General features: G+C 42.2%; 1 protein-coding gene across 1 annotated transcript; it reads left to right on the forward strand.

Annotated features, from left to right (window-relative positions):
* Nucleotides 1-207: 207 nt before the first annotated feature.
* On the forward strand, nucleotides 208-12,877 carry IL12B (interleukin 12B). The gene is made up of 7 exons (XM_036240961.1): nucleotides 208-248; nucleotides 3,523-3,610; nucleotides 6,711-6,986; nucleotides 7,564-7,681; nucleotides 9,375-9,592; nucleotides 11,268-11,425; nucleotides 12,744-12,877. The coding sequence occupies exons 2-7, from the start codon at nucleotides 3,523-3,525 to the stop codon at nucleotides 12,873-12,875; spliced, it is 990 nt and encodes a 329-aa protein (XP_036096854.1). The 5' UTR covers nucleotides 208-248; the 3' UTR covers nucleotides 12,876-12,877.
* Nucleotides 12,878-13,777: the final 900 nt, after the last annotated feature.

Consider the following 13,777-nt stretch of genomic DNA (forward strand, 5'->3'; position numbering starts at 1 on the left):
TGTTATGTTCCCTGAGAGTTATTAATACACACAGGGAAAAAAAAAAAAAGGAACTTCTTGAAATTCCCCCAGAAGGTTTTGAGAGTTGTTTTTAGTGTTGCAACCTGAAACAAGTCAGTTTCTAGTTGAAGTTTCCATTAGAAAGCTTGGTAGGAGCAGGATATATAAACTCCAGTAGCAGCAGCAGAAGAAGAAGAAGAAACAACAGTTTCAGACCCAGAGAACTTTGTGGCTCATCCAGAAGCAAGGTAAGCACTTCCCTAGCCCCTACCACCCTTTCCACAGGCCTGCACCATGTGTGAGCTACCCCTGTCCCTGGCATCATGGAGTGGGTGGATTCCTGGGAACATTCCTGGTGATTTATCTGCTGGAACACTTTGGGGACTCATATATAAAGTATTAATTTAGAAAGTTAACTAATAATAATTATCTACCAAGTTCTGTGAATGAATGTACATTTTATAGAAAGGTTTGTTTTATCTTTTTTAAAAGTGGTATATAAAAAAGTATGTTCCTCAATATCAATGCCCTTCGGTTAAAGGATTATACAGAGTCAAAGTGAGTGTTGGTTGCCTCGGTATGGTCATTTTTTAAAGCCTTTCATTCATTAAGTAATAATGAATTTAATAAATAATTGAATACATGCTTTTACCTCATAATTGAATGTTACAGAGCATACTTGCCCCATATTTGTGACAGGCTTACTAGTCAGTTATGACAGTCAATCAGATTGATAGCTGAGGTTCAGTTCTTTTGGATTAACTAACTTGAGCCCACTTGAAAAATGAAAAGCTACTACTATACTTAAAACTACTTTCTGAAGAATTTCTAAATCTGTGAGAAGAAAAAAAGATAATATTTCTCTACTAGTATTAGGACATTTTTCCATTTTTTATTCAGATAGAGTTGGAGGGAGGGAGAGAGAGAGAGAAACATTGATGTGAAAGGGACACATCGAGTGTCTGCCACCAGCACGACCAACCAGGGCCGGGGACAAACTGCAACTGAAGCACATGCCCTTAGCAGGAACCAAACCCGGGTCTCTCTGTACCGCAGGCCAACGCTCTAACCACTGAGCAAAACCGGCCAGGGCTATTTTTATTTTTAAATAACAATTCTCTCTTCTAATTCAAAACTAACCAAGTAAACTTGAAAAAGAGATGTCCACCCAGTTGTCATTGTCATGCCCACGTTGGCACCAGCTAGGGAGCCTTAACATACCACAGGCTCTGGAGTCCCTGCAGCCTTCATTCAGGATTTCAAGAGTTTATAAAACCTATGAAATTACATGGCAAATACTTTTTTTAATTCATAAGACTCTTAAACTTAGCATGCCAAGGAAAAGTAGGCTGAGGGATGCAGCCCTTGCTATCAGCTGGTCTAGAGAAACAGGGGGTAACTACATGTTGCCCTGTTTTTTGTTTCCCCTAGGTCCCACCCCCTGCCAGTGTTCTGTGGCTTAAAAGATAGGTGATACTAAAATGAAAGTTGTTTCTTAGACCCATCACCAAGTCTCCCTTGATCCTAAAGTGCAATTCACCTGAAATTCTCAAATGCATCTGAGGTCCAGGGAGGAAGTGCTAGGCACATAGCAGAAGGGAAAACCCCAGTTTCAAGAGAGCATTCCAGGAGATGCCAGGAATCTCTGTCGTTTCCCTCCCCAGAGTGCTGACATCTGGGTTTTACAGGTCTGTGTATTTGCAGTACCTCTATGGCATTTCCCTACAGCCAGGCACAACTTTTAGTCTATCCATTATGTATGAAACAGAGAGATGCCAACTTTTTCCTTTATCTCTTCCTTCCCCTAACCTCTTATTGGTTGCCTTCGATATGTCATCTCATTGCATTTTCCCAACATCCCTTTGAGATGGGTATTGTGTCCATTTTATAGATGAGGAGACTGAAGGCAGAGAGTCATTTGGCCAGCATCACTCAACTAGTTAGTGGTGGAACCAGAATTGAAGCCCATAGCTGCTTGACTCTAAGCCTGTGAATGTGCTAACTGATGCTCTGTGACAAGCAGTACTTTGCTACAGTCATCACTTGCTAAACTGAAAGATGTGCCCCTGAAAGCTGTATGCTGCAGGAAGGAGAACAATGACTGTGTATGGGAAGGCCTGGCTTCTAGTCCTGTCTCTGCCATCACAACCTCTATAATCTAAGGGAATAAAGTGCATGGCAAGGTTCCCTAGGATCAGCAGTTTTGATGTAGCCATGATTTGTCAGTATTCAGTCACATCAATCAAGGATACTCATTTTTAAGGTATTTGGCTGGAGATTTTGAGTCTTCTCCTTCATATGATTTAGACAGTGGTTTTTGAAACTCTGTTGCTGCAGAACATGGGTGCTCTCCAAGATAGATGGAGGTGTTTCAGACTGAAATAAAATTATAATCATCTCTACCTAATTCACGGCGGGGGGAGGGGGATGTTAATTTTCACAGTCTGAAGATTTTCATAAATCCTGGATACTAATCTAGACTGAGTTTCAATATAAGATGATGCTTGATTTAGCATCAAATTATGCATGTTATTATTTCACAGCGGTTATGCCACTATGTTATGATCTTCTCGCAAAGAACATCTTGATTTCCAGGGGCTCTGGAACCTGAATATGGGTTAAGGCAGTGGTTTTCATAGTGTGGCCCCAGAGCACCAGCAACAGCTTTGTCTGGAAACTTTTTAGGAATGCAGATTCTCAGGCCTCGCCCCCAGAGCTGCTGAATCAGAACTCAGCAATCAGAGTTTTAACAAGGCTTCCAGGTTATTCTGACATATGCTCAAATTTGAGAACCACTGGGTTACATTATGTGCGAGGGAGTAATCTTTGAATTTGGAGCAATTGCAGTCTGAACAAGAAGAGAAGCTAAATCCCTACAACAAGGGCTGGTGACCAGGTCATTGTCAGACTTTGCAAGATTGCCTCGACATTACTTCTCCTCCCTGACCCAAGTCATTTAGCCGTGGGTGTCACTGCACATATTGCCTTGTGCTACAATGACACACGTATGTAGCTTATCTCTCCCACTGGAGGGTAGGCATTTAACACACTGACTTAAGAAATATTTGTTGAATGAAAGCATTTACTCCTAAAAGGCAGGATCCAGGTAAAAACTTTTTTTCACTTCAACTGCTCTAGCTCAGTGCCCTTTACATAGTAAGTGCCAAGTAAATAACTGTTGAATGTTGATCCGGATAAATCATGTTCTTTTTCTGAACCTTAGGTTTCTCATCTTAAAAATAAGAGGATTATGTCAGAAGGCTAGCCTTAGATTTCTTCCAGCCTCAGATAGACTATGACTCTCTGTTTGGAGATGAGCTTACCCAGAGACTGGCATAGGACTCCTATAATTCACTTAGTGTAAACCTGACAGTGTTGAAAACAAAGAGGAAAATAAAGATGAAAAACAACATGCATAAAATGTGAGTATGTTGTAACTGAATAATGAGTGACATTCTCTTCCCTCTTTCCCTCTTCTTTTTCTTTCCTCCTCCTCCTCCTTTCTCTTTTTCTCTCCTACAGATGCAGCAGCAGCAGCTGGCCCTCTTCTGTTTTTCCCTGGTTTTGCTGGCATCTCCCCTCGTGGCCATATGGGAACTGGAGAAACATGGTAACTAGACTCTCCTATTTTCTATGGAGGCCAGATCTAGGCCAAGACTCTCAGGCAGCCCCTGGGGGAAATCATAGTGAAATGGGCAACCATGCATTGGGACTTCCTACCCAGTCAGCACTCTGGAAAAACATGGCCCTTATGTCCTTCTTTCCCTGCTGAGGGTGTCTATTGTTTGACTTCTGCATTAGATGACCAAGAAGGAGCTTTCTATGAACTGTGGTGGGAAAAGAGATATGGACTTTGCCAACTATACCTGATTATTAAAATTCCAAAGTGAAGGATTTGAAAAGTATAGGAACTATGTTTTACCATTTCCCATTCCACCACCTGATATCACCTGTTCAGTTGGCACCTAGAAGACTTACCTCTGTCTACGCACTTTGGGGAAAGTGTAGCATTTAGACTCACACTGACCTGGGTTCAAAGGCTGCTTCTGCCATTTACTGGTTATGTGACCTTGAGCAGGGTCGCCTCTGAGCTTGAGTTTCCTCAACTGTAAACCAGGGATTACAAACTGATATATTCTCCATGGATTATTATTATTATTTTTTTATCCTCACCCGAGGACATTTTTCCATTTTTTGTTCAGATAGAGCGGGAGGGAGAGAGAGGAAGAGAGAGAGAGAGAAACATCAATGTGAAGGGACACATCGAGTGGCTGCCACCCGCACGACCAACCAGGGCCGGGGACAAACTGCAACCAAGGTACGTGCCCTTAGCGGGAACCGAACCCGGGTCTCTCTGTACCGCAGGCCGACGCTCCAACCGCTGAGCCAAACCGGCCACGGCTCTCCATGGATTATTAATGTATTAATTGATTGTTGGCTGTTCCTGAGAGACCCTCGGATGTTTTTCATTGAAGCCAACATAATAATGCTGACAATACTGTCTTTAATTATATAATAATATTAATACTTAATATTTATTGTACATAGTTTCTCACTAATGTCTCACAACACCATATGAAATAGGGACTGTTTGTACCCCATTTTACAAATGTTGAAAATAGAGGCTACAGAGATTAGGCTACTTACTCAATTTCACATACCTGGTAAGAGTGGAACAGGACGTGATCCCAATTCCTTCTCTCTTCAGAGTCGGTACACTTAAGTATTTGAATTAGATTTTATAAGAAGGACATGAAGCAGTTGTTTCCTATGTCCTCGGAGAACTGAAGAAGAAAAATTGAGAATGAAAACTTTTCAGCTGATGACCAGAAATCTCTTGATAGTCAGGGAAGTACAGAAAGAAATTCTGAACTATTCCTCCTTTCTTAATAATTTCAGGAAGACAATAATCCAGCCTTCCCGCTGTGACCCAGGAGGGTTGGAGCTAGATGATTATGCCAGATCCCTCCCAACCCTGGGATTTTTACTGAGCTCAGGAAGGTTGGCCCATGCACAGTTAACCCTTAATTACTTCTGATTTGGTAAACCACAGAAAGTCCAGAAAGTCAGTGTGAGAAACCCTGAGAGCGCTTATGACTATGGAGCCAAGCATTAGGTTCTACGTGCTCCTCATCAGGCTCCATCTTGACCCTGTTTCACCTGCCCTTGAACAAGGGTCCTTCAGAGCTTCTGAGTCTTAGTTATGATAGAAAAACAGCCGTGCTGGTCAGTTGCCAGTGGGGGAAGGAACAACTAGAGAAAGACAAAGGTGCTATGTGGTTTCATGTCAGCACAGCCGATCGTGTCCAAAGAGTTGGGCCCCAAATGTTCTTCACCTCTCGTCTTTGTTACCCATTCAGGAGTTGTAGAGCCCTTTGATGTAAAGTGAGAACTTTATAGTACACGATGCTTTATATTTGGACACTAGTAACAAGAGCCATCAACTGTAGAGCAGTTAAGGGCACTGTGTTAAGCTCTTATATGAATAAGCTTGTGTAATCTACATCTTAACCTTCTGAAGCAAGTACTCATATTTTGCTCATTTTAAAGGCAATGGTACCAAAGCTTAGAGTAATTGATTGTCTTGCCTAAGGCTACAGGTTAGTATAAGAGATGAAGCTGACTCTAAACTCAGACCAATCCAAAAGCCAGGCTTTAACGCCTGTGACTCTCACAGCAGGCATCAAAATCATCTGGAGAGCATTTAAAAACAAAAACAAACAAACAAAAAATTGATCACTGGGCCCATCCCACAGTTTCTGGTTCAGCCACTGAAAATTTGCATTTTAACAGGTTCCCAGGTGTTGCTGCTGATGGTGGTTCCATGGTCATGGTTTGAGAACCACTGCATTAAGTGATTCTATTTCATTAACAATAGATGCATGCATGAAGCTTTGATGTGACACCCTCTTTGAAATATACTAAACCATTCCTCAGTGCCAGTGAGATGCTAGTGTTAGAGACCCAATGCAAAGTCCAGGAGACAGTATGAGATACAGCTTTGTGCCAAGAGGCTGAGTGATGTTACCTTGCTCAGCCTCTTGGTCTCAGTACCCTCCTCTATAAAATGGGAAGACTAAGACCTACTTGACTGCCTCGTAACCATGTAAAATAGCTTTAAAAAAATACAGAGAGAATAAAAATTTCCACTGGTGAGTTCCATGCAGTAGAAACTAAATTCTAAAATCCCCATAGAAAAGTATAAGACAGTTTCTCTCTGCAGTTGTCAGATCTTTTGGTCTATGACTAACAACAACTAACACTGAGTTTGCTAAGTATTTTATATACCTTTTTCCATTTAATCCCCACAGCCAAACCTACAATGTAGATACTATTATCACTTGACAGACAAGAAAACTGAGGTGTATGGTAATTAAGTACCTTCCTCCAAATCCTCTAGCTGGGGATAGGATCTCAGTCCTGGTCGATCCTTCTTGACATTCTGTGCCCTGCCTTATTCCCTAGGAGACTGAAATTCTGCTGGAAGTTTCTTATCTCCACCAGTCAGGGTGCATGCGGGGGATAACCAGACCAATTAATGTGTCTCACATCAATATTTCTCTCTCTCCCTTCCCTTCCTTACCTCCCTTTCACTGTCTCTAAAAATCAATGGAAAGCATATCCTCGGGTGAGGATTAACAAAAAGAAAACAAAACACAGTCCCAGAGTTTATGGAGCTTACAGCGTTGTCCACTCTCTGTGCTCTCCAGTTTACGTTGTAGAGTTGGATTGGTATCCTGATGCCCCTGGAGAAACCGTGGTCCTCACCTGCGATACCCCTGAGGAAGACGGCATCACCTGGACCTCAGACAAGAGCAGTGAAGTCTTAGGCTCTGGCAAAACTTTGACCGTTCAAGTCAAAGAGTTTGGAGATGCTGGCCAGTACACCTGTCACAAGGGAGGCGAGGTTCTCAGCCATTCTCTCCTTCTGCTTCACAAAAAGGAAGACGGAGTTTGGTCCACTGATATTTTAAAGGACCAGAAAGGTAATTCCATTCCCTTGCACAGTGTCAGTTTTATCTTTTTCTCCATAAGAAATATAAAAATTGAAAAATTTAAAGGCAAGACCTGATCAGTGTGGTTAATGAAGTAATCAAGTCCCTTACTGAAACCACTCGGAAACTACATTTTCCTTTGTTTTGGTTTTCCTTTGCTAGACACTTTGGGTTATCAACCATCAAAATCTCATGTTGAGAGAGTTTCATAGTGAGTCTGAATGATTTTCCAAAGGTTCTCTTTAAACAATGGTGATATTATTAAGAGTAATGAAAGTTAACCACCGTGTACAATGCGTAACTCAGCACAGGGGTGATAGCCTTGAAAAAATTAATACCACCTCCTTTCAATATGTTAGGTGTTATGCTCTGCAGAGTCAGCTACCTACTGGAACACTCCCAGTCTTTGCTGAACTGCCTGCCAGGAGAGCAGCATCATTTTCCAAGGAATTAAATGGAAGATCTTTACTCTGGTACCATGTGATGGCCTGTGATTAATCACAATCAAAAATCTTTCTGAAAACAAACAAACACCTAAATATTGAATTTTTGTTCTTTTCCAATCCAGAACCCAAAAATAAGACCTTTCTAAAATGTGAAACAAAGAATTATTCTGGACATTTCACCTGCTGGTGGCTGACAGCAATCAGTACTGACTTAAAATTCAGTGTCAAAAGCGGCAGAGGGTAAGTCAAACCACTCTGGTTTCTTGCTAGAACTACTGTTTCATTAAGAACATCAGGGTGACCTAGTCATGGCCTTTCTGTTAATGATAAGGGAGAAAACAAAGTCCAACCTATATTTTTTCAATGACCGCCCCCTCCCCTTGCCTAAGTTGGGGAAAGAACGTGGAGATTTAAACTAATTACCTGAACAAAAGCGCATTACAACAAGATATTATCTGGGCCTGGCATAGCCTCTGCTGTGTTTGAACCCACTCATCCAAATGGCCTGGCGAGCGTCATCAAGGCTCACAGCACCATGGGGAGGGAGAAAAGGAGAAATAAATGACTTGCCAAAATTGCACCTTAAATTAAAAATAGAAACAAGATCTCTAGGTCATAGCCCTGCAAGCCCAAAACTCTGAGGCCTCTAGACATGTTCCCAGGGCCACTTCAAGAACTTTTTCTTCTGTTAACACCACTCATCTGAAGTTCACTGTTTGTCCAATACACCTGGACTTTTCCTAAGAAACCAGTTCCATGGATACAGAACCTGTGTTAGCCCCTCTAACAAGTTACTTCACTCATCATTAAAGTTCCCAAACAACACAGGAGAATGGAGCCAACCCTAGGTGATCATCCTGGCCTGGCTACTATTTACCTGAGTAACCTTTGGGGTCTCACTTTTTCATCTTTATTAAATACGTTTTTTATTGGTTATTTCGAGAGAAAGGAAGGGAGAGAGGTTTGTTGTGAGAAAGAAACATTGATCGGCCACCTTCTGCATGCCCCCTACCTGGGATTGAGCCCATAGCCTGGGGATGTGCCCTGACTAGGAATCGAACCAGGATCTCTCAGTCCATGGGACGATGCTCAATCCGCTGAGCCACACTGGCCGGGCTCAATTTTTCATCCTTAAAATAAAAATGTTTACTAAGGAAATGCTTATACAAGTGCACAAAGACATAGATACAAATATTCATTGTGATGTTTTTGGTAATCAGCAGGGGAAAGGTCAAATAAAGTGTGATACATTACACTCTCCAGCTTAATGTGAGGTCATCAAAGTAACCCAATATATCTGGTCTGTTGTGGAGCATTCCCCATAATGTGTTCAGACAGATGGTTACAAAACCATATATATATATATAATTTGATCCTTATTTCATAAAAAATTAAATCTGTGTGTGTTTATATAGACAAGATATATGTATATGCATAAAAATGTGAATATACAATCGCTTTGAATATTCATAGAAAAAGTTCTGGTGGGATACAACATATTTATATATTTTATATATTGTATACATACTATTTATATCTGGGGATAAGATCAGGGTTAAAAGGGGGATTGGGCTTAAAAGAGGCACACACGTTTCCTTTACATGCATCTTTGTCATTTTAATTTTTTATAAATAGCCTGCATTGATTTTGTAATTAAAATTTTTAAAATGAAATAAAATGTTGATAAGGAGATATAACCAGGGACTCTGATCTAAAATTTCCCAAATGCATGTTGGCCAGAAGCATATAAGTGCAGAGTTGTTTGTAAACTTTTACACTACCTCTGAAACAATTTGTTCTCATGGAGAGAGCTGTTCCTTACTGCCTGGGGAGAAATCAAACCAGTTAGAGAAACCATGACCTCAGACAGTCACAACCACTGGGAACTCACCCACACATGTGTGACACAGGGTATGTCTGTCTTTGACTTCAGTTCCTCTGACCCCCGAGGAGTGACCTGTGGAGCAGCGACACTCTCTGCAGAGAGGGTCAGAGTGGACCACAGGGAGTATAAGAAGTACATGGTGGAGTGTCAGGAGGGCAGTGCCTGCCCAGCCGCTGAGGAGAGCCTGCCCATTGAGGTGGTGGTGGATGCTGTTCACAGGCTCAAGTATGAAAACTACACCAGCAGCTTCTTCATCAGAGACATCAGTGAGTTTGCTCGATTATACGTGCTTAATAAAGAGAGATGCCATTTGTCACATGTTCACAATGCCCCATGCACTGGGGTAAGGGGTGTACAATGCATTATCTCTTTCTAATTTTTTTTGTTAATCCTCATCCAAGGATATTTCTTTCATTCAGTTTTTTGGAAAGAGCAGAAGGGAGGGAGTGAGGGAAAGAGAGAGAGAGTGAGAAACATTGATGTGAGAGACACACATCAATTGGCTGCCTCCCACATGCACCCCAATCAGGGCCAGGGATCAAACTTGCAACCCAGGTACGTGCCCTTGACCGGAAATCAAACCTGCAGCCCTTTGGTCCACAGGCTGACGCTGTAACCACTGGGAAACTCCAGCCAGGGCAGCATTATCTTTTATTCAGCACCCCTCAGTATGTCCGATGGAGATAGTACTATCTATCTGCAGTTTAAGAAAGAGGAGCTTGAGTCTTAAAAAGGTTAAACAAGTTGTCCCAGATCTCACAGCTAGCAACCCAGGGCCAGAGATGCCCCTAGAAGAAGCAGGCTCTTGCCTAAACTGTTCTGCTGCTTAGGCAGCTTCCACATGAAGCCAGGAGCAGCCCCCTCAGCGTGATCTTCCTATTCAGAACCAGCACTTCCCTACCAACAGCAATTATTCCCACCCAATCTTTCTCTAGTATTTAAAAGAGATGTCTTTATTGGAATAAAAACCCCTCCAAAGTGGAAACCAGTTTTTTAAATTGGCAGATGGAGATTTTTTTTTTCCATTTTCTTAACCATTTATCCATTGAAATAAAGTGTGAGAGAACCACAGAACATGTGTGGAGAGACTGCCTTTGGCAGGTGGGGTCTAGTTCACAGATGGTGCCCAGGGAAAGTCTCAATGAGGAGGTGACATTTAGCTGAGTCCTAAAGGAAAGGTGTCAGTTGTGTTAAGAACAGAGGGAAGACTATTTGAGAAGCACCTGCTAGAAGCCGTGGTCTTTGGAGTGTTGCTGGGCCTAGGAGCCCAAGCACATTCCAAAGAATGTCCTCCTCACCTCATGAGAAGAAGGTACACTACTTGAGGATGGTCTTTGTGATACTTCCTGCTGTACTTTTCATGTGTACTCCAGTGGCTGGCACATAACAGTTGCTGAGTTATTATTCATTGAATGAATGAATGAATGAATGAAAAGGGAGACAGATGGACTGTAACTGCTATAAGACAGGTCAGTGCCAGATGCCATGAAAAGACCAGAAAAGCACTAAGTGGGAAATCTCTCACCTCATCCCCAGCAAGAGGCTCAGCACAGTTCTGAGTTTGGTGCAGAGGGGGACTGACCACAGAGAGGGTGGTCCTTCACCCATAGCCCAGGTGTGACAGTCTGTTGTCTCTAAGAATTTTCTTCTGAGCACTAAACAAAAGTGGTTGCACTGCCAGGGCCCACCTGGTTGTGCAGTGATAAGAAGAATTCTAAGCGTCTCTCAGGTTTAGCTGTGAAGGATGTGGCTGCCTTCCACAGGCACCAGAAAGAGTACAGCAGCAGGGCAGCCTCCCACCTGCCAACCAGGTGTTCGGAGATGTTAAGTACCTATCTATGGACTGACAGCTGGTCAGAGATGAAAGTGGGATCAGAAGCCAGAACTACCTTGCTCCAAAGCCCCACTTGGAAAATAAAGGGTGTTGATCTTCTTCCACAGTCATTCCGGACCCACCCAAGAACCTGCAGCTGACATCATTAAAGAATTCCCGGCAAGTGGAGGTCAGCTGGGAGTACCCCGACACCTGGAGCACCCCACATTCCTACTTCTCCCTGACATTTTGTGTTCAGGTCCAGGGCAAGAACAAGAGAGAAAGGGTAAGATGTGATTCAGGTGCCATATATGTGTGGTTAGGTTTATACAGGTCCACATCAGGGAGGAGACAAATAATGATGATAACAGCTAATGTTTATTTAGTACTTTTACTGTGCCTGAAACTGAGCTAAGGGCTTTTACATGTTTATCTCACTTAATCTTCACAGTAACTCTACAAAAACAGGCAGGATTATTATCACCACTTCACTAGTGACAAGACAGCTCAGAGAGGTTAAGTGACTTGCCCAAGGTCACCCAGCTTGGAAGTGACAGATCTAGGACACAAACTGAGAGACTGCTGGACACAAAGGCCATACATCTCCTATATGGTTGATCATTAATTCTTGCATTCAGAATTGGTCCTGATATAAAAAAGCTGGACTCCAGGAACCAAAAATTACTATTTTGACTGAGTGAATATAATGGATGACAGAACACTTGTGCTTTGTCTCACCCAAAATGTGTAACTCTTGGCTGATCTGCATATTGTGAAATTATTTTATTAAACACAGTATTGGTATTTACATAGGCTAAGATGATGGCTTTCTAGTTTTCTTGCCATGGCATCAATATTTCCCAGAGTCCCAGAGGCACTTTTATTGGGTTTTAGCCTCCTTGGATCTCAGTTTTAAAATCAGTGGATAAAGGCCTTATTCAGTATATAGCAGTTAGCATCTGGTAGAAACTGTGATTCAGTCACTCCCTGAGAATTTTTTTTGTAGGGGAAAGGGCTATTCTGGAGTCAATTTTGCCTAAATATTATGTAAAATCTTGATATGTATCTTCCCTACTTAAGATCTACATTAGTGATAGGTCATATTTACTGAGTGCTTTCTATATGGTTAGAGATTTTATTACGAGTTTTACATGATTATTATCTTTAACTTTTACAACTCTATGAGGTAGGCATTATTACTATCCCTCTTTTATAAGTGAGACACAGAGAGCCTAAGACATTTTCCTGTGGTCACACAGCTAATAAGTAGCAATACCTGGATTTGAACACAAGTTTGTCTGATGAAAGAACCAGAGTGTGATATTTCTGAATATCCATGGGACAACTAGAACAAATCTGTCCCAGTCGCACCATCAGCCTTGTACTGGGTTGAGTGCACAAGGGTCCTTCAGACAAGGAATATGAAAGTCGGATCAATTTCACCCTCAGGGCTTGCAAAGTAGAAAAGCTGCATCTGCGTTTAGCACTTCTGCCAGTAGGTGGCGCAAGTACTACACACTCCCCTGTGAATTGCCCTACAACCAAGCAAATATGCCCAGCCCACCTTGTGACTGTGTTACCAAAGATTTCCCTCTCTTCTGCAGAAAGATAGACTCTGCGTAGAGGAGACCTCAGCCAGAGTCATGTGCCACAAGGACGCCATGATCCGTGTGCAAGCCCGAGACCGGTACTATAGCTCATCCTGGAGTAAATGGGCATCCGTGTCCTGCAGTTAGGTGAGCAGCCCAGCCTAGACCTGCACACTCAGTGTACCCAGGTTCAGGGAAATGGAGGGTGGGGTGCAGGAGAGGAAAGAGAGGATACCCTGCAATGTCACCAGAGTCAGAAACATACATTTGTTCATTAATAGATATTTATTGGATGTTACATTGTTCTAGGCACTATGCTGGGTTCGGGGATACTGCAGTAAATAGAACATTTACTGGCTGTCATAGGTTCTGCCCTTGTAGAGGGAAAGGCAAAGAAGAAAGAGAGGCAGCTAAGTGTCAGAGCAAGGATGGGTACAAGCTGTTTCCAGGAATTAGAACCCTGTCCAAGAGGGATCTGGGGGGCCACTGAAGGACTTTCAGCAAGGCAATGACACACTCAGATATTCTTTTAAGAAAAATTTCAAGAGAGTCGCTGGTGAGCAAGGTATCAGGCAGATCCCAAGTCATATAAGGAAGGGCTGGACCCACTGACATGGAATCTCCACAACCCAACTGTCCGGCTGATGTGTGGTGTGAAATGTGAAGGGTCTGCTGCTGCCCTTCCAATCCTCATAGACTCTGGGTATTCTTTTTCAGGTTCTACCCCCAGGATGACACCTTGCAGGAAAATAGGAAGCTTTTAAAAGACACGATACAATAGACCCAAAAAGATATTTTCCATCTAACTTTTTTTTTTTTTTTAGGGTCATAATGATGTTTTTGCTGTATTTTTATATTTAAATGTTAACTGCTCACTGAAACAATCAATTTATTTGTTGAGTTTCCAACTAGCAGGGTGCAACCTCTATTTAAGTATTTAAGTAATTTATGTATTTATTAATTTATTATGGTTATTTAATATTTTTGTGCCAAGATCTGTATGTTTCACGCTCTCATGACCTGATGCATAAGGAATGGGTCCTTTATAC

This window comes from Molossus molossus, unplaced genomic scaffold (genome assembly GCF_014108415.1).
Source record: "Molossus molossus isolate mMolMol1 unplaced genomic scaffold, mMolMol1.p scaffold_m16_p_4, whole genome shotgun sequence".
NCBI classification, from domain to species: Eukaryota; Metazoa; Chordata; class Mammalia; order Chiroptera; family Molossidae; genus Molossus; species Molossus molossus.